Source organism: Echeneis naucrates, chromosome 7 (assembly GCF_900963305.1).
Source record: "Echeneis naucrates chromosome 7, fEcheNa1.1, whole genome shotgun sequence".
NCBI classification, from domain to species: domain Eukaryota; kingdom Metazoa; phylum Chordata; class Actinopteri; order Carangiformes; family Echeneidae; genus Echeneis; species Echeneis naucrates.
The window spans coordinates 217,501-236,222 of NC_042517.1; the positions used below are offsets into that span (position 1 = coordinate 217,501).

General features: G+C 48.3%; 2 protein-coding genes across 2 annotated transcripts in view; both read left to right on the forward strand.

Annotated features, from left to right (window-relative positions):
- cacna1fb (calcium channel, voltage-dependent, L type, alpha 1F subunit) overlaps nucleotides 1-13,858 on the forward strand; it is a 16,317-nt gene extending 2,459 nt beyond the window's left edge. The window contains exons 5-51 of the mRNA XM_029507415.1: nucleotides 218-357; nucleotides 1,841-1,992; nucleotides 2,063-2,215; nucleotides 2,283-2,479; nucleotides 2,558-2,661; nucleotides 2,738-2,889; nucleotides 3,043-3,117; nucleotides 3,233-3,314; nucleotides 3,390-3,416; nucleotides 3,501-3,661; nucleotides 3,935-4,160; nucleotides 4,246-4,453; nucleotides 4,524-4,644; nucleotides 4,744-4,819; nucleotides 4,896-4,941; nucleotides 5,147-5,213; nucleotides 5,311-5,413; nucleotides 5,532-5,661; nucleotides 6,767-6,826; nucleotides 6,901-7,007; nucleotides 7,281-7,368; nucleotides 7,704-7,811; nucleotides 7,886-7,938; nucleotides 8,030-8,176; nucleotides 8,255-8,456; nucleotides 8,538-8,696; nucleotides 8,784-8,894; nucleotides 9,000-9,083; nucleotides 9,346-9,474; nucleotides 9,561-9,626; nucleotides 9,730-9,821; nucleotides 9,906-10,065; nucleotides 10,144-10,271; nucleotides 10,352-10,448; nucleotides 10,520-10,622; nucleotides 10,840-10,941; nucleotides 11,032-11,162; nucleotides 11,249-11,368; nucleotides 11,448-11,508; nucleotides 11,593-11,803; nucleotides 11,887-11,982; nucleotides 12,052-12,191; nucleotides 12,280-12,392; nucleotides 12,477-12,666; nucleotides 13,284-13,346; nucleotides 13,423-13,523; nucleotides 13,595-13,858. Of these exons, the coding sequence (XP_029363275.1) occupies nucleotides 218-357; nucleotides 1,841-1,992; nucleotides 2,063-2,215; nucleotides 2,283-2,479; nucleotides 2,558-2,661; nucleotides 2,738-2,889; nucleotides 3,043-3,117; nucleotides 3,233-3,314; nucleotides 3,390-3,416; nucleotides 3,501-3,661; nucleotides 3,935-4,160; nucleotides 4,246-4,453; nucleotides 4,524-4,644; nucleotides 4,744-4,819; nucleotides 4,896-4,941; nucleotides 5,147-5,213; nucleotides 5,311-5,413; nucleotides 5,532-5,661; nucleotides 6,767-6,826; nucleotides 6,901-7,007; nucleotides 7,281-7,368; nucleotides 7,704-7,811; nucleotides 7,886-7,938; nucleotides 8,030-8,176; nucleotides 8,255-8,456; nucleotides 8,538-8,696; nucleotides 8,784-8,894; nucleotides 9,000-9,083; nucleotides 9,346-9,474; nucleotides 9,561-9,626; nucleotides 9,730-9,821; nucleotides 9,906-10,065; nucleotides 10,144-10,271; nucleotides 10,352-10,448; nucleotides 10,520-10,622; nucleotides 10,840-10,941; nucleotides 11,032-11,162; nucleotides 11,249-11,368; nucleotides 11,448-11,508; nucleotides 11,593-11,803; nucleotides 11,887-11,982; nucleotides 12,052-12,191; nucleotides 12,280-12,392; nucleotides 12,477-12,666; nucleotides 13,284-13,346; nucleotides 13,423-13,523; nucleotides 13,595-13,858 (5,706 nt within the window). The remainder of the gene's footprint in view (nucleotides 1-217; nucleotides 358-1,840; nucleotides 1,993-2,062; nucleotides 2,216-2,282; nucleotides 2,480-2,557; nucleotides 2,662-2,737; nucleotides 2,890-3,042; nucleotides 3,118-3,232; nucleotides 3,315-3,389; nucleotides 3,417-3,500; nucleotides 3,662-3,934; nucleotides 4,161-4,245; nucleotides 4,454-4,523; nucleotides 4,645-4,743; nucleotides 4,820-4,895; nucleotides 4,942-5,146; nucleotides 5,214-5,310; nucleotides 5,414-5,531; nucleotides 5,662-6,766; nucleotides 6,827-6,900; nucleotides 7,008-7,280; nucleotides 7,369-7,703; nucleotides 7,812-7,885; nucleotides 7,939-8,029; nucleotides 8,177-8,254; nucleotides 8,457-8,537; nucleotides 8,697-8,783; nucleotides 8,895-8,999; nucleotides 9,084-9,345; nucleotides 9,475-9,560; nucleotides 9,627-9,729; nucleotides 9,822-9,905; nucleotides 10,066-10,143; nucleotides 10,272-10,351; nucleotides 10,449-10,519; nucleotides 10,623-10,839; nucleotides 10,942-11,031; nucleotides 11,163-11,248; nucleotides 11,369-11,447; nucleotides 11,509-11,592; nucleotides 11,804-11,886; nucleotides 11,983-12,051; nucleotides 12,192-12,279; nucleotides 12,393-12,476; nucleotides 12,667-13,283; nucleotides 13,347-13,422; nucleotides 13,524-13,594) is intronic.
- Nucleotides 13,859-15,183: 1,325 nt separating this feature from the next.
- LOC115046258 (synaptophysin-like) lies at nucleotides 15,184-18,482 on the forward strand. The gene is made up of 8 exons (XM_029506517.1): nucleotides 15,184-15,243; nucleotides 15,613-15,678; nucleotides 15,818-15,942; nucleotides 16,215-16,413; nucleotides 16,725-16,916; nucleotides 17,015-17,230; nucleotides 17,675-17,755; nucleotides 17,887-18,482. The coding sequence occupies exons 1-7, from the start codon at nucleotides 15,226-15,228 to the stop codon at nucleotides 17,738-17,740; spliced, it is 882 nt and encodes a 293-aa protein (XP_029362377.1). The 5' UTR covers nucleotides 15,184-15,225; the 3' UTR covers nucleotides 17,741-17,755; nucleotides 17,887-18,482.
- The last annotated feature ends 240 nt before the right edge of the window (nucleotides 18,483-18,722 follow it).

An 18,722-nucleotide genomic window follows, 5' to 3' on the forward strand; every position in this document is an offset into this window, starting at 1 on the left:
GATGATGACAGATTGTTAATCCTCTAAAATGCTCTCAAATTCTCCACAGCCACATTATCACACACACGCACACACAGACTACCATAATGGATTAAAGGTCCAGTTCCACAACAATAAAAACATGACTGTGTATTTTCAGTTATTAACGTGCTATTATGAACACAGTATTCAGTATTAGTTGACATTCTGTGTTTGAGTGGAACGTTCTCTGGCTCAGGAACAAGTGGAGTACGTGTTCCTCATCATCTTCACCGTGGAAACCTTCCTGAAGATCTTGGCCTACGGTCTGGTGATGCACCCCAGCTCCTACATCCGCAACGGCTGGAACCTCCTGGACTTTGTCATCGTCATTGTTGGGTGAGGAATCACAGAAACTAACATCGGTTCTGTCTTTAGATGTCGGTTCTTTGTTGTGCTGTTTGCTCTGTAAATGTTTCTTCTCCATAGATCTTGATTGTTGCTTTTAGAGCTCCCTCTTTTGTCTGCTCCATTGCGTCTGTGTATCTGTGTGTGTATGTGTCTGTTGCAGCAGTAAATCTGAACTGACTGCAGTAAACTCTTGTGGCCGGTGGAAGAACAAAGCCTGCAGCGACGCCACACTTGATCTCATTTTGGTATTTTTTTGTGCTGAGTCTATTTGACAACCCCCCACCTACACACACGCACACACAAAGATGCTTCATCTTCACTTTAGAAATGTGACCTCACACTCTGGATCCCTCGGCTCCTGCTGCATTGGGATCAGTTCAGGTCCGTAGTCCTGAATCCGATGGAGGCAATTAAAGCTTCACTAAACCACAAACTCTATGAGGTCAGAGTCTTCCTCTAAACCTGGACCTGGACTGAAGAGCCTTAAACCTTCATTCTGTCTACTGACCATCAGAGGGCGACTCCACAGATTGTACTGAAGTCTATGGGAAAATGTCCCTCCTCCTCAGTAAATGTTTTCCTGAGGAGTTTATGGTCTCAGCCTGAAATACAACATGATGTTAATTTTTTAAATGATGCTCCATTTATAGGGAAAGGGGAGGGGTTACAGTGTGACTGACAGACTGTACCAACCAACCAGGGTAGAGTCCAGTGCAGGTCAGAGCCACTTTCTCCTCTAAATCTGGTCTTTACTGGTTTGGGAGGCATCAGAACAGTGATGTATGACATCACCGCTCAGCCCCTGACCCTCGTCCCCATGTCCTAAAGCCCCCCCGCCCCCTGCTCCTGAGGCTGAGCAATCTCTGAATGTAAAGTGGACCAAAGCATCCTCAGGCAGTGTTACCGTGACAACAGACTTCATCATCATTGGCCCGGAGACATCTAGTCACCTCGCTGTCACATAGGGCAGACGAACACCAGCATGGAGGACGAAGGACTCGCTGTGACCTCAGCAGGTTATTCTCTCTCCAGGTCCAGCCGACCAGGCGATCTGGTCTGTGGAAGATGAGAAGATTATTATGACATCAGGTTCTAAATTGTTTCTCTTCAAGAACACAAAATACAACACACCACAGCCAATGACTGCCGGGGGAGTGGCCTCTAGAGCAGACCGAGACCATAAAGTCACCCCCTGACGGTCATTATGGAGGTGGAACACTCCTGACACCACAGGAATTGGCTCCTCCTCCATCATCTCCTGGTAGAAACTTCCTTCCTGACAGGACACAGTTCATCATGGCATCATAATGTTTTCAGTGACTGATGACGAGGCCTTGGACCATTAGGAAATGATGGGTGGACACTCATAGTTTGTCTTTGTCTTTTTGCAGACGACTCTGCTCTGCTTCGCTGCTCTGTTATCTGTTTTGTCTATTTTCTAAGGCTGTTTTCTGTTGTGTTGTGTTTGCAGGTTGTTCAGCGTCGTCCTGGAAACGATGACTCATAAATCTGGAGAGCTGGCGACGACGCACCATGTACCAGGGAAACCTGGAGGTCTGGATGTCAAAGCGCTGAGAGCCTTCAGAGTCCTGAGGCCCCTCAGGCTGGTCTCTGGAGTTCCCAGTGAGTCCGCCACACACACTGTGTTTGTGTGTGCATTTGTCTGAAGCACTAAACTTTGTGTGTTTGTCAGGTCTGCAGATTGTGTTGAACTCCATCATGAAGGCGATGGTTCCTCTGCTGCACATCGCTCTGCTGGTTCTGTTTGTCATCATCATCTATGCCATTATTGGTCTGGAGCTCTTCATCGGACGCATGCACAAGACCTGCTACTACACAGGAACAGGTACACAAACACAGACACACACATACACACTCATGTAGAGATTATAATGGTCCACCCCCTTGGTCAGACAACTATGTGGAGGACGACCCAGTGCCATGTGCGTTCGCTGGTCACGGCCGTCAGTGCATTGTGAATAACTCAGAGTGTCGGGGGAGGTGGGACGGTCCCAACGGAGGAATCACCAACTTCGACAACTTCTTCTTCGCCATGCTTACCGTCTTCCAGTGCATCACCATGGAAGGCTGGACCGACGTCCTGTACTGGGTAAGAGAACACCCACATCTCTCCATCTTGGCGCACCTTTTGTCTGTGTCTGCATGACGGTCGACTGTGTCCCTGCAGATGAACGACGCCATCGGCTTTGAGCTGCCCTGGGTCTACTTTGTCAGTCTGGTCATTTTTGGCTCCTTCTTTGTTCTGAACCTGGTGCTGGGAGTCCTGAGCGGGTTCGTAGTCTCCCAGTGACACTTCAGTAGGGTGATGTGAAAGTTGTGTTAACGTGATTTTTTTCGATTTTTGCAGAGAGTTCAGTAAGGAGAGGGAGAAAGCGAAGGCTCGGGGAGACTTTCAGAAGCTGAGGGAGAAGCAGCAGATGGAGGAGGATCTTTGTGGATACATGGACTGGATCACTCAGGCCGAGGACATGGATGAGCTGGATGAAGATGGAAATCCACGTAAGACTGAAGACAGTTAGATCAGTGAAATAAGATGGAAAGCTTTCATACAGTGTAAAGGTAGTGCAGTGATGGGTTACCTGTGGACAGGAAGTAGATCTGCTGTGGGACAGGGACGACTTCTTGTCCTGGTCTGATGTGTTTCTGTCTTAGGACCATCCTTGGGAGACCTGTCAGATAAGAAGAGGGGGAAGTTTGGATGGTTCAGTCACTCCAATGAGACACATGGTGACACAGACACACACACACAGCTATGTATCTGTGAGTATGTGGGTCTGATTCTGACCCGGTTTCTGATCCAGTTTTAGACTCTGTTCAGGTTCATTCTCTCTCTCTCTCTCAGCGAGTCTTCCTGCCAGTGAAACAGCATCTGAAAACACTGAAAACATCGATGAGGAACACACCAACTGCTGCCAGGCCTGCTGGTACCACACACACACACACGTGAACCTGTGTATGTCTGTATGACAGTCAACTGACCTCAGTCTGTCTCCTTTCAGCTCTCGCATGATGAAGATCAGCTGCTGGTGAGTTCATGGACCATCCCAGACTCAGGAGATCTTATCGTGTGTTTGGCAGTCGCTTGGTAACAGACTCTTTCTCTGTGTCAGTCGGACGCTGCGACGCTGGAATCGCATCTGTCGCAGAAACTGTCGAACCGCCGTGAAGTCAGTGACGTTTTACTGGCTGGTTCTGCTGCTTGTATTCCTCAACACGTCCCTCAGTGCCTCGGAACACTATAACCAACCAGAGTGGCTGACACAAGTCCAGGGTAACCATAGAGACAGAGACACAGAGAGAGGAATATTTATATTTAAAGTCAGTATTTGACCTTTAAGGGTTCAGATGTTTCAAAGTTTCATATTTAATGTCTTTATTTCACATTAAAGGTTTGTCTTCTCTAATAATATTTATGGTTTCTATTCATGGTATTATTCATCCTTTAATATCATCAGTCTGAGCTGCTGTTGCTAATAAAATGACCTCTGAGTGTAATAGGAGTGTGTGTGTGGTCAGTGTGTAATTGTGTAGTGTGTGTGTGCAGACATAGCCAACAAGGTGCTGCTGTCCCTGTTCACGGTGGAAATGCTGCTGAAGATGTACAGTTTGGGTCTGGCTCATTACTTCGTGGCGTTCTTCAACCGCTTCGACTGCTTCGTGGTCTGCGGCGGCATTATGGAGACCATCCTGGTGGAGATGGACATCATGCCACCGCTGGGCATCTCCGTGCTGCGTTGCGTCCGCCTGCTACGCATTTTCAAGGTCACACGGTGAGAACACAGATCAGCACCAGTTTGCAGTCCACATCCTCGTGTCCTCGCTCATGTCCTCTGAAATCACCCCGTGTCTGCTCAGCCATTGGACGGCTCTGTCTAACCTGGTTGCGTCCCTGCTGAACTCCATGAAGTCCATCGCTTCCCTGCTGCTGCTCCTCTTCCTCTTCCTCATCATCTTTGCTCTGCTCGGCATGCAGCTGTTTGGAGGAAAGTTCAACTTTGACGAGACACAGACCAAACGCAGCACCTTTGACGCCTTCCCCCAGGCGCTGCTCACCTGTTTCCAGGTAACAGCCGCCTCCAGGCTCCACCCCACCCCTGTCATCACAGCCGCTTCATGACATGCTGTGTGTTCAGATCCTGACAGGTGAGGACTGGAATGTGGTCATGTATGACGGCATCATGGCGTACGGAGGCCCTGTATTTCCCGGGATGATCGTTTGCGTTTACTTCGTCATCCTCTTCATCTGCGGTAACTGTATCCTTCGCCTCCTTCAGGCGCTGCAGGAAAAAACACTGATCAGCCAATGTGTGATATTTTGCTGCAGAGTGTTATGTGTTCTTCTTAACATGTCAGACATCCTCCTGAACGTCTTCTTGGCCATTGCCGTGGACAACCTGGCTGGAGGGGACGGAGATGACAAGAAAGATGAGTGAGTGATGAAAGAAGGAAGGAGAAAGAGTGACATGATAGAAGGAAGAGAGCTAACTTCCTGTTTGTTTCTATAGGAAGAAGAAGGAGGGAGGTGAGGAAGAGGAGGCTGAAGACGGAGAAGTGAAGGTGACTTTTCCTCAGTTCAGTATTTCCATTTTGACTCCAACACATCTCAGTTATAACTATACACTGATACGGTCACTACAGGAAGTGCTTTTAGGAAGTAAAGGAAGTAACTGCCTCTGTGAAGTGTTGCGATGGTGTCATTAGAGGCAGCTTGGTCAAAGTTTGTCTGAGTAACGACCAGCAGGACTTCCTGTCTCAGGTGGACATTGATGCAGACACAGAGTACGAAGAGGAGGAGGAGGAGGAGCTTCGTGAAGGAGATGATGGTCAGTTGTCATGTGACTCCTTAGCCCTGCCCTCTTACAGCTACACTCACTGACCATGAAGCCGTTAACTGGTTCACTCTTCTTCTCTCCCTGTCAGACGTGGGCGTTCAGTTAAAGATGGCTGACCTCGCTCCACCTAAGGAGAAGATTCTACCAATTCCAGAAGGCAGTGCGTTCTTCTGCCTCAGCAAAACAAATCCGTGAGTCCCCTCCCACTTTGTCCTGGTGATCACTGCTGGTACTGCAGCTAAACCTCCGAGTCCCAAAGACCTTCACAGTAAAAGTGAGCATCGACTGACCTTGAATCTCTCTCTCCAGGATCCGTGTTGGCTGCCACACTCTGATCCACCACCACATCTTCACCAACCTCATCCTGGTCTTCATCATCCTCAGCAGCTGCTCATTGGCTGCAGAGGATCCAATCAGAGCCCACTCCTTCAGGAACAATGTGAGTAGAGTGCTGACACCTGTGGTCTGTCAATCAAAACAACTAGCACTGATGCTAAGATAGTCAACCTGAGGTTTCCTGGGGTTTCTGGGAGAATCTGAGCCAATCAGAGCAGATGGTGATGTCATCAACATGGCAGGTTGGTTTGATGTTGGGGCGGAGCTTCAGCAGATTACACAGTAAAAATGGGTCAGTGAATAATACAGTTAAAGAGGAAACACAGACACACACACAATAACACAAATTAACAGTGTCTTGGTGTGTCTCAGTGCAGCAGCTGTTTTCTTTAGAAGCAGCTGAGGAGGGAAACAATTTTGAACAATCTGCAATCAACACACGAACACGCACACATACACACATGGTACACATGGTAACACTATTATCCAGGATCCTAAAAACTGAGCTGGAAGTGATTTTGATCTTTAAATTAAAATTGTTTCTTGTCTGGTCTGGTGTTGAACCTTTCCTGGCTTGAAATCTGGGATGTCTCTTGATTTGTTTCAATTAAGACATTTCTGGATTCAGTTGACTTGTTTTGATCTTGTGGACTTGAAGGTCTTCAGATGAGACTCACCTTTCAGGACTTGACTTGCGGAACTGGATTGACTCATCTGAACTTGCCTCTAGTTTGAATTGACTGTCCAGTCATCTGTAGTTATAGTTGTCGGTCAGGTTGGATTTTTGTTGAACTTGATGTTGGACTCCGGCTGAAGATAACAAGGACTTCAGCAAAGTTCCATAAAGGAAATCTGGAATGCTGACAGAAAGGACAAGACGAGGGATAAGACGGAACCGGGAGCAGGACTTAAAGACATAAAGGAAGAGAAGATAGAGACACAAGGAGGGACAAATCCTGACTAAAACCCGACAACAGACACCACAATTGACTGGCCCTGACAGCATCTGACTGATCTTGATTAGTTTTTGGTCTTGAGTCAGGACTTGTTCTGCTCTGGACTTAGCTGGTGTGATTAGGAATTAGATGACCTTGACTTGGGAAAGACAGTTTTTGATTATGGACTTGTTTGTCTTGACTTTGGACACATTGATGTCTGACTTTGGTCTCTCTGAACCTTTGGTCGGTGCTCTGTGTGTTTTTTTGTAGATTCTGGGTTACGCAGACTACGCCTTCACGTCCATCTTCACTGTGGAGATCCTGTTGAAGGTAAAAAATTTGTCCATCACACTGTTTTGTCCTCCGGTCTTTGGTTGCCAGTGATGTCCTCTCTTTGTGTTCAGATGACGGTCCACGGGGCCTTTCTCCACCAGGGCTCCTTCTGCAGGAACTGGTTCAACCTGTTGGACCTTCTGGTGGTCAGCGTCTCACTGGTCTCCTTCTTCCTGCAGTTAGTACCAACACCTGATCCATGTTCTTCTGGTGATTGAATGTTATGACACTGTTATTAGAAAGAATAATGGCAGCCATGGTAACGACTGTCCAATCCGAAGGAAACTTGCCTACATTAGTAGTCATGCTAGTAACAAAGAGGATGTGTGTTGAGAGAAAATGTTCTGTCATTAAGGTGTTGAGGCCAGCAGAGGCACAACAGCAGAGAAGGTCAAAGGTCAGTCAAGCCGGTCTTTAACAGCTGACTGAGTCCTGGTCTCTGTATCTGTAGCTCCAGCGCCATCTCAGTGGTGAAGATCCTCCGAGTCCTACGAGTGCTCAGACCTCTGAGAGCCATCAACAGAGCCAAAGGACTCAAGGTGAGAACCCCCAGACCCCCAGACCACCAGACCTTAGGACCTTCAGACCCTCAGACCCCTTCATCCTGTGAGCTCAGCAGGGATGTGGATCCTGATCAGGCCTGGTTGCTCCGTGGGTTGATGATGCTTTCGTGTGATGTCAGTTATGTTGAACTATTGGGGGCGGAGCCTGAACTGTCAACCCATCAGGACTGATTTGATCGCTGGTGAATTGGTTGAAGGACTCAGTTAGGATCAGAAACAGAGTCAGTGGACCCTGACCACTCAAGCCTGAACTGAAGTGAACCAGACGTCCAGGTTTCAGATGATTCACAATCTGAATGTGTGTGTTGCAGCATGTGGTCCAGTGTGTGTTTGTTGCCATCAGGACGATCGGGAACATCATGATCGTCACAACTCTGCTGCAGTTCATGTTCGCCTGCATCGGAGTCCAGCTGTTTAAGGTGAGGGCAAGGTTTGGGAGGGGTCAAAGTTGAGTGAGGTGGGTCAAAGTTCACTCGTGTGTTTTGTGTTTCAGGGTAAATTCTATCGCTGCACAGATGAAGCCAAACACACTCCTGAACAGTGCAAGTGAGTTTGTGATCCTTCAGAAGAGACATCATCTTCATCATCATCCTCACTGTGTGTGTGTGTGTGTGTGTGTGTGTGTGTGTGTGTATAGAGGGACCTTCGTGGTTTACAAAGATGGCGATGTGAGTCACCCGATGGTCAGAGAGCGTCTGTGGCAGAACAGTGACTTTAACTTTGATAATGTGTTGATGGGGATGATGGCGCTCTTCACCGTGTCCACATTCGAGGGCTGGCCAGCGTGAGTCATCTGACACACCTTCATTCACTCTGTCACCATAACAATTTCAAAACTAACACCGCCACTTCACACCCCCAGGCTGCTCTACAAAGCCATTGACGCCAACAGGGAGAACTCTGGTCCGATCTACAATTACAGAGTGGAGATCTCCATCTTCTTCATCGTCTACATCATCATTATTGCCTTCTTCATGATGAACATCTTCGTCGGCTTCGTCATCATTACCTTCAGAGAGCAGGGAGAGCAGGAGTACAAGAACTGTGAGCTGGACAAAAACCAGGTACCCCCCACCACCACGTCACCTGACACCCTGGTCCAGACAGGTGAGTCCACATTAACCCTGTGTGTGTGTGTGTTGCAGCGTCAGTGTGTGGAGTACGCTCTGAAGGCTCAGCCTCTGAAACTCTACATCCCAAAGAATCCAGTCCAGTACAAGTTCTGGTCCATCATCAACTCCACGGGGTTTGAATATGTGATGTTTGTCCTGATCCTGCTCAACACTGTCACTCTGGCTGTTCAGGTCAGTGACACATACAAACACACACACACATACACACACACACGCACACACACACACACACACTCAGCTCTGACTGTGTGTCTGCAGCACTATGAACAGTCTAAGACCTTCAGCTATATCATGGACATCCTGAACATGGTCTTCACTGGACTCTTCACAGTGGAGATGCTGCTGAAGCTGCTTGCTCTCAGACTCAGGGTGAGGAAAACTAACTCATGTTAGATGATGTCATGTGTGATGTCGAGTGTCGATATGACAATGCCACAAGACTGACCAATCAGGGACGGGCTCTCTGCCTTGCAGCATTACTTCATGGATGCCTGGAACTCATTCGACGCTCTGATCGTGGTCGGCAGCGTGGTCGACATCGTGGTCACCGAGTTCAGCGTGAGTGGCATTGAGAACACATCACACGACACACTGTGAACATGAAAGGATACTACAGCCAGCACCGACAGGGCATGATGGGTAGAGAAGGGGTGTGACTTTACAAATGATAAATCTTCAATCTAAACTATTTACTGTTGGTACAAAACCTGAACTTTTCAGTCAGTGATGGCGCCCCCTGCTGTTAGGGGAGGAGTCAATGATGATGGTGGTGATGATGGTAATGATGATGATGATTACGTTTCCTCCTTGGTGCTCTCAGAGTGGAGAAGACAGTTCTCGGGTGTCCATCACTTTCTTCCGTCTGTTTCGAGTCATGCGATTGGTCAAGCTGCTGAGCAAAGGGGAGGGGATTCGTACACTGTTGTGGACCTTCATTAAATCTCTGCAGGTCAGGGGGTGGGGCTAAAAGTGGAAGGGTGGGGCTAACAGGGATGACTGTGGAGAATCTGACTTCCTCTTCTCCCTGACATTCAGGCTCTCCCATATGTCGCTTTGCTCATCGCAATGATCTTCTTCATCTACGCCGTCATCGGCATGCAGGTGAGGTCAGACTGACGTAGGATTACCCACAACGCACCAGGAAATTAGAGTGCCTTACTCAACTGTCTCCCTCTCTCTCTCTCACTCTCTCTCTCTCCTTCAGACGTTCGGTAAGGTCGCAATGCAGGATCACACTCAGATCAACAGGAACAACAACTTCCAGACGTTTCCTCAGGCGGTGCTCCTCCTCTTCAGGTAAGCCCCACCTCCTCCTCACCTGGTGCTGGTGAAATCACACAAGCAGGATGAGGTTTAATGTGTGTGTGTGTGTGTGCGTAGGTGTGCCACAGGTGAGGCATGGCAGGAAATCATGTTAGCCAGCCTGCCTGGGAAACGCTGCGACCCAGAGTCCGACTACGAGCCAGGGGAGGAGTTCAGCTGCGGCAGCAACTTCGCCATTGTTTATTTCATCAGCTTCTTCATGCTGTGTGCTTTCCTGGTCAGGACATACAGACAGACACAGACACACACACACACACACACACACACGTTAACACACTCCGTGTGTTTCCTTCAGATCATCAACCTGTTTGTTGCCGTCATCATGGACAATTTTGACTATCTCACACGTGATTGGTCGATTCTTGGGCCGCATCATCTGGATGAGTTTAAGAGGATCTGGTCTGAGTATGACCCAGAGGCCAAGTATGACACACATACATACACACACACACACACACACGGATCAGGGTCCTGGTGTCTCAGGTCCTGTTGTTGTGCCTCAGGGGTCGGATCAAACACCTGGACGTGGTCGCTCTGCTCCGGAGGATCCAACCTCCTTTGGGCTTTGGGAAACTCTGTCCTCACAGAGTAGCCTGTAAGGTAAGACCTACTGCTGGTGGACCTCCTGTCCCTCCAGTAAGGTGTCTGAATTCCGTCCTCCTCTTCCTCAGCGCCTTGTGGCCATGAACATGCCTCTGAATGCTGATGGGATGGTGACATTCAACGCCACACTTTTTGCTCTGGTTCGCACCGCCCTGAAGATCAAGACTGAAGGTCTGTCCCTTTAAGACTTGGATCCACCCCTTCCTCCTCACGAACACCTGAGTCCAGGTGGAAACAATCACCATCCATCATCCATCAACAAACAATCCATCATCATCATCATCAAAGTTGACTTTTAAGATCAGTTCATGATGAAGGTGGAGCCTGTTTTTTTACTGCCTCTGATGTCATCATCATGTGTGACCCCAACCCCGTGTCTTGTTCCTAGGTAACCCTGAGCAGGAGAACGAGGAGCTGAGGGTGATCATCAAGAAGATCTGGAAGAGGATGAAACCAGCACTACTGGATGAAGTGATACCACCACATGAAGGTAAGACCAGGACCGCAGGACACATTGAACACTTGATTCTGTAGTACTGATGCTGCTGTAACTAAAACACACGTTTCCTGTTTTCTGCAGAGGAGGAAGTGACAGTTGGGAAGTTTTATGCAACGTTCCTGATCCAGGATTATTTCAGGAAGTTCAGGAAGAGGAAGGAGAAGGGAACGCTGCCTGGAGAGTCCGACACCACCAACCCGTCTGCTGTCCAGGTCTGTCTCTGTCTGTCTCTCCGTCAGTGTCTCCCTCTCTGTCTGTCTGTCTCTGTCTAAGTGTGTCTACCTGTGTGTGTCTGTAGTTGTGTAAAGCTGGTCTGAAGACTCTGCAGGATCTGGGTCCAGAGATGCGTCTGGCTCTGACCGAAGACCTGGAGGAAGAGGAGGAGGCCATGATGGAGGACGCAGAGCTGGGGGAGAAGGTCTGTAAACACATTGGACACACAGGCCGCTCTCAGTGATGTCACAGGTCACAGGTCACATCTGAATGCTTCTCTGCAGGCGGAAAATGGTTTTGGACCAGAGATGGACGGACAACCTTCCATCCTAACCACACCCATTGGTAAACAACAAAAAACAATAACAACATGACATCATGTGATTGTCATGTCAAAGTGTCCCCCCTCATTCCACTGTCTGTCCGTAGGTCCTGCTGGCGAGGGGGGCGTGTCTAACGGGGGGCCGATTCACCGAGTCTGTTCTCTCTCTAAGATGGCAAATGGCAGCGAAAATGACGACCATCTTTACTGTGGAGACAATATGAGGTTATCTGTCAATCATCATCACCACCGCCCATCAGTGAAGAATGGGCTTCTAGACCACCCCCACAAGAGACCGTCGCATTACAAACAAGGAAGGTCAGACGTACTACAAACATGGTGCCCTCTTCCAATTTGCCTTGATTGACAGGCATCTCAGCCAATCACACTCTTTTCTGCAGGAGAGACTCCGGGGACAGATATTGGAGAAATGGGGACATGGAGATGTACGGAGAATCAGGTTACTATGACGACGAAAGCATCACATCCAGAGACAGGTAGGGTGATTGTGTCTGTGTGCGTCTGTATGTGTATCTGTGTGTGATAAAACCTGGTTGTGTTTTCAGATCTTACCCCGATGAGCCTCCTCTGTACAGAGACCACTACTACGATGGCTCCGCCCCCTACACCAACAGTAGCTATGGTAATGGCTACACCGACAGCAGGAGGACAACTCGGAGACGCCTACTTCCTGCCACGCCCACGGGTGAGAGGCTATCCCAGAATTCCACAGTTACCTGTACATTGTGACATCAATGTCAGGTGAGTGGGTGTGGTTGTTTTGTTGATGTCAGGACGGAAACCATCATTTAACATCCAGTGTCTGAGGAGACAAGGGAGCAGCGATGACCTGCCAATCCCCGGAACGTACCATCCCACGTCTCCCCCACGGCATGCCCGCACACAGGTAACACACACACACTCACACAGACACACACTCACACAGATACGTGTGTCCTTGGTAAAATAAATGCCCCCCCCCCCCTTTTAGACCTTCAGCAGTTATGAGTCCCGCCTCTCTGGTCAGTCCTCGGCAGCATCCTCTGCGTCCTGGGCAAATCCATGTCCTCGCCGTGGACGCCTCCTCTATGCTCCTCTCATCCTGGTGGAAGAGGAAGGCAGCCCCTCCTGGGGGGTAGGAGGAACTGGGGCAGAGGTGAAGAAGGGAGGAGCAGGAAAAGGTGAGTTGTTGTGCTGCATTCACCGTCAGACAGGAGCATCCAGCTATGCAGCCAGTGGACTCTGGTCACCAGAGGTGGCAAAAGTACTCCTGTTCTGTACTTAAGTAGGGTTAGGGTTAGTACAGATACATGTGTAAAAAAATGCTCTGGTAAAAGTAGAAGTACTGATTCAACTCCTTTAGTCAAGTAAAAGAAAGAAAAGCCTGTAAAAAGTAAAAATGAAATTTTTCCGTTAACGAATACATCCCTTGATCATTTCTGCTACAGTACAAGTTCTCGGTTCTCTTACTCACTCCACTTCTTCCCGAGGTTACCCCTTCCCTCTCTAGTTCGTCACGTCTTTTTTTTAATGCTTTTACGTCATGTCGTCATCTGTGGAGGTTAAAAAAAAATAGTAACAAGCCTGTTTTTACAATGTAAGGAGGAGAAAGTACATATTTTTGTGTATAAATGTAGGGAGTAAAAGTAAGTCTCCAGAAACAAATACCTGAAAAATCTACTTAAGTACAGTAACGAAGTATTTGTACTTGGTCACTTGTCACCTCTGCTGCTCATATGGTCATCGATGATGTGACGCCGTGACAGGAACTGAAACAGGTGTGTCTCTGATCCACCAGGTGTCAGTGTGACAGGGGCGGTGCCCAGACCAGCCTGGTATGGTGGCCCTGCGGAGACCTCAGGTAGGACAAACAAATACTAAAAACCTTGATGTGTTTTTATGAAGGGTTGTGTAAAAATTGGTCTTTCTCCTCGAAGCTCCGCCCCCCTACAGAGCGTACACCACCCTCAGAGTCCCCCCCCAGCTTGGCGCTCAGTTCACGGAGAAACGAGGGTCGGCCGACAGTCTGGTAGAGGCGGTGAGGATGAATTGATGGCTGGCTGATATTGAGGGTGTGTTGCCATGGTCACTGAACCTTCTCCTTTGCAGGTCCTGATCTCAGAAGGTCTCGGTCTTTATGCACGAGATCCGAAGTTTGTAGCATTTGCGAAGCGAGAGATTGCAGATGCCTGCCACATGACAGTGGACGAGATGGAATCCGCCGCCAGTGACCTGCTGGGCTCAGGGAACCATGGTTTCCTCGGCAACGCTGCCACTGACTCCACTGCACTCTACAGTGATGAGGAGCCAATCAGGACAGGCTGTGATGAAGACGAGCTGGCCGACGAGATGACCTGTGTGACATCATTTTGACACTCTAGACCAATCAGGAAACAAAACAGAGTGGGCTTAGTTTGATTGGACGAGACAGAGGAAGGTAAGAAAGAGGCTGGACAGTGATGGAAGACAAGAAGAAGATGAAGGACAGAAAAAGTGTAGTCAAACAGGAAGGAAGAGGAAGTTAGATCGAGGTAAGGAAAAGGGACTCAAAAGACAGATGTCAGAAGAACAGAAAGTCATAGAAAGTCAGTCAGTCAAAAACACGATAACACAAACAAACACACACACACACACACACTCCTGTTTGTGTAGCAGCAGCTTCTTCCTGATACAAACTTGTGTTTCTATGGGTCACAAATGAACGAACTGTGGACTGTGATTTCCTGTTGAGGAATTTGTTCCCTTCGTACCTGTAGATGATTGGACGATGGAACGAAAGCCTTTCTTGACTCTTTGCTTTCTGTTTCCTGTGAGAATCTGATTGTGTTTGTGAAGCGTCTTTTCTACATGTTGAACTCAGCGGCCAAAATGTGCTGCTGTTGTTTCTTTGTTTTTGTCAGAATTTAGTTTTTATATCTGCGAGTTTGGACTTTTTCCCGGCAGTTAAGGGCTTTTCACATGAACCTTCCTCCTTAGACCTGCTGTGATCAGATGAGATGGAGCTCCATCTGAACCCACATTTACCTCAAAATAAAGAAAATAAATATGAGCTACAAGCTGCTGTCTGACCTCGTGCCTGTTCTCTGTTTGTGGGTCCATCTATAACAATGTTATTTCATCCTTCTGAACGGTCAGACTGGATCAAAACTTAATTTAACACGTTTGTCAGAAAGAATAAACATGTTGAACCATGACGTGTTTAAGTATTATTCAAAAGTATAGGGATGTCACAGTTCGTTCAAATATGAGTTCTTATGAAGCTTCAAAATGTCGCTGAATAATAAGCAGAAAGAAATGCAGCTGCACAGCGCCACCTCCAGGCTGCAGGGAGAACGGCACATTCATATCAACGGACCAGATCAGTGTGAGGATGAGCTTCCTCTTCCTCCTTCATCTCTGTTACTCTTCGATGTTTTATACTTTGTGTGTGAAGCAGAACATTTTAAATGTCTCCTAATAAGGCCGATCAGCTTGTCACGTGGTTCATTCACATATCGTCATCCTGGCCCGGTGACGTCATGACGTCATGGCTGCAGCGTGTTAAAGTGTTTGATTGATATCCAGATGTTTTAGCTGAGGAGGGATCATTAACCCCTTCAGCCCCTCATCACAGCTTCCTCTTCCTCTTCCTCTTCCTCTGCCTCTTCTCATTAACATGAAATAAATGAAAACCGCAGGGGGGGCAGGCCCCTCCCCCTGTCCTCCCCCTCCTTCTCCATCTCTCCTCTGCTGGCTGCAGGATGGACGTCGTTAATCAGGTACAGCCGGAGCTCTCCTCCTCCGTGGCTCCATCTTCTTCTTCTGTCGTCCTGAAATGTGTCCACGGCTCGGGGTGTGTTTGTGTCGGTGCCGAGATCCGCGTTTCTGTTCCGGAGAGGCGGGCGGGCCGCGGCGGAGGAGGACGGGGGGGGGGGGGGGCGGAGGACACACGGAGGGGTATGGGGGAGGACCAGAAGGATCAATGTATGTGTGTATTGTGATCATACAATATTCAGTAATTGTTGTAAAATGGCAGCGGGGTCCTCTATGTTACAGTCAGGCTCCGCCCCCCACTGAGCCTCGGACAGCCCTCTGATTGGTTCATCATTTATTGTGATACTCTGATCATTTTGTGTGTCTGTCTGCAGCTGGTGGCTCAGGGTCAGTTCAGGGTCCTGAAGGTTCCTCTGGGCTTCATCAAGGTCCTTCAATGGGTGAGTTCTCCAGTTCAGACTCTGTGGCCTTCTTATTGCTGTAACCATGACAACCATGATCAGATCACGGTCTGGACCTGGATCAGGTCTGTGTCCCCAAGCATCTCTAGCTCCTCCCATTTTTCCTATGACCCTCCAGTTTTTCTCCATCTTGGCATTCTCCACCTGCGGAAGTTACTCTGGAATGTTCCGGATGTCAGTGGAGTGTAAGAACCAGACGGACAGTGACCTGAGCATCAGTGTGGAGTTTGAATATCCATTCAGGTGAAAGCAGATGATCTTCATCTTCATCATCATCATCATCTTCTTCATCACCATCTCATCTTCATCATCTTCATCACCATCATCCTCTTCTTCATCTTCATCATCATCATCATCGTCTTCTTCGTCATCACCTCCATCATCAACTTCATCATCTTCATTGTGGACCTCTGTAGAATTGAAGCTGTCCTCAGAGTTGATACTCTGTTACCCCAGCAGGGGGCAGTAAGTCAGTCCTAGTGTGATGTCATCAGCAGTGACTTTTCCTGTTTCAGGCTCCACCAGGTGTATTTCGACGCCCCTACATGTAAGGGCAGGAATACTGAGCGTGTCTTCCTGATTGGGGACTACTCGTCCTCTGCCGAGTTCTTCGTCACCATCGGTGTCTTCGCCTTCCTCTATTCCACCGCTGCCCTCAGCATCTACATCTTCTTCTTCAACAAGTACAAGGAGAACAACAAGGGCCCGCTGGTCGTAAGTCCACCTCCCAGAGACCGGAGACCGAGACCAGAAACCAGAGAGCAGAGAGCAGGGACCGAGACCGGAGATCAGAGACTGAGAATAGAGACCAGAGACCAGAAACCAGAGACTGAGACCGGAGACTGGGGACCAGAGACCAGAGATCAGAGATCAGAGACTGAGAATAGAGACCAGAGACCAGAAACCAGAGAGAGACTGAGACCGGAGACTGGGGACCAGAGACCAGAGATCAGAGATCAGAGACTGAGAATAGAGACCAGAGACCGAGACCAGAGGTTCCAGGTGAACTCTTCTCTGTGTTCCAGGACTTGGGGGTCACTGGTGTGTTCGCTTTCATGTGGCTGGTGAGCTCAGCGGCGTGGGCCAAAGGTCTGTCAGATGTGAAAAGTGCGACGGACCCGGACCAGGTGATCACTCTGATTAATGCCTGTGAGGCTGAAGAGAATCACTGCCGCGAAGTCCACGACCCAGTCATGTCTGGACTCAACACCTCTGTGGTAAGACCTCTGCAGCGCTGCAGCCTCGGAGACACAATTGATGCTGACACCAGATCAGGGCTCTGAAATCAGACTCACGCCTGCCCTCTCTCCTCTAGGCGTTTGGTTTCATTAACCTGGTCCTGTGGACGGGAAATCTGTGGTTCGTCTTCAAGGAGACGGGCATCATCGCTCCCTTCATGCAGGCTCCACCTCCAGAGGGCAAACCTGCTGGCCTGGACGCCTACGGCCAGCAGGGCTCATACGAACAAGACCCATATGCCAGCAACCAGGGGGGGTACCAGCCCGATTACAGTCAGCAAGGATACAACCAGGTGATAACGCATATTTTGATCAACAAATTATTTTAAAAACTTTTTTTCAGTGTCGCAAGATCACCTAAATCTCTAGAATCATAACTATTACGCTGAAAAGAATAAAATATATTTAAATAAAATAGCAGTACTGTCTTTTATGAACAATGAAATCGTCATTATTAGATCCTCATTTATTCTCAAGCTTTACTTTCAAATTAGCTACCTCCACGTTCTCCTTGTGTTTGTTAAAAATTTCATACCAGGTGAATGATATCTTTATTTATTTTATTTCCTTACACAGGGATGCCCTGGATGTTGTGTGGGGGGATTCTCAATACAAAGATAGTTGAAGGATAGATAGATGAAAGCCATCCCCTGGTCTGGGTTCACACCATTAGTTTGATTCAAGATGAAAAACTGGACTGGGCTCAACTGATCTTTTGTTGTTTGTGTGTCCTCCAGGATGCAGAGTATGGACAGGGATACAGCCACCAGGGGGCGCCCACCTCCTTCACCAATCAGATGTGAACTGACAGGAAGCAGGTGAGTCCATCTCAAGACAGGTCCTGACAAGGTCATCACAAGGTCATCACAAGTTTTACATTAAAGGCCCAAGTTTGTCATTCTTCTGTATAAACCGAACTGTCCATCATGTTTCTGTTTGTTCTTTACAGGAAGTGCTGGAGTGTACCCAGAGTGGGTCACCTGGAACCAACCCAATGCAACACTCCTGTGGGAAGGGGGGGTGGGGGTTAGATGTTCACTATAATGAATTGCTGTGTAAATGATTAAAAAGAGTCTTATAACTAACAAATGTCCAACCCGAACAAAATACCACATTAATAACAACCAACATGGCTGACAGTCCTGAACAGTGTTGATCCATTTGTGTTACTCTGTGAGAGTATGTGTGTTTGTGTTGTACAATTATCACAGACATATTGTAGAGACTGTCTCTTCATGTTTCTTGTAGAATTCAGGATCACTGCCCAGCCCCTCCCCTTTTGCCTCACCCCCAGCATCAACAGACCAGACACACATCAGCCAATCACGGAGCTCTTCAGACTGGGTTCCCTCCCATCAGACCAAACTGGAACGTCACCTCCCAGCTGCTTACCGTTCATCTCACAACCTATAGCAAAGGTGTCCAACTCCAGTCCTGGAGGAACACTGTCCTGCATGTTTTAGATGTTTCCTGCTCCAACACACCTGATTCAAATGACTGACTCCTGATCAGACTTCAGCAGAGCTTGATGACGAGCTGATTATTTGAATCAGGTGTTGGAGCAGGAAACATCTGAAACATGCAGGACAGTGTTCCTCCAGGACCAGATTTGGACACCTCTGATCTATAGATATCAACACAGGAAGTGATGTCATTGTGAAGATGCAGTAAACTCAGTCTGGACTCCAACGGGGGGGGGCGGAGCCAAAGTCAGTCTGAAACAACATTATCCTCCCCACCAGGGGGAATTCAGGATTAATGACATTAATCATTCGCCTCAATCTG

Excerpts from the sequence above, each read along its gene's own strand:
- LOC115046258 (XM_029506517.1), top strand. Across the intron at positions 16,414-16,724 it reads ACAACAAGGGCCCGCTGGTC|GACTTGGGGGTCACTGGTGT; the intron begins GTAAGTCCACCT and ends TCTGTGTTCCAG. Across the intron at positions 17,231-17,674 it reads GTCAGCAAGGATACAACCAG|GATGCAGAGTATGGACAGGG; the intron begins GTGATAACGCAT and ends TGTGTCCTCCAG.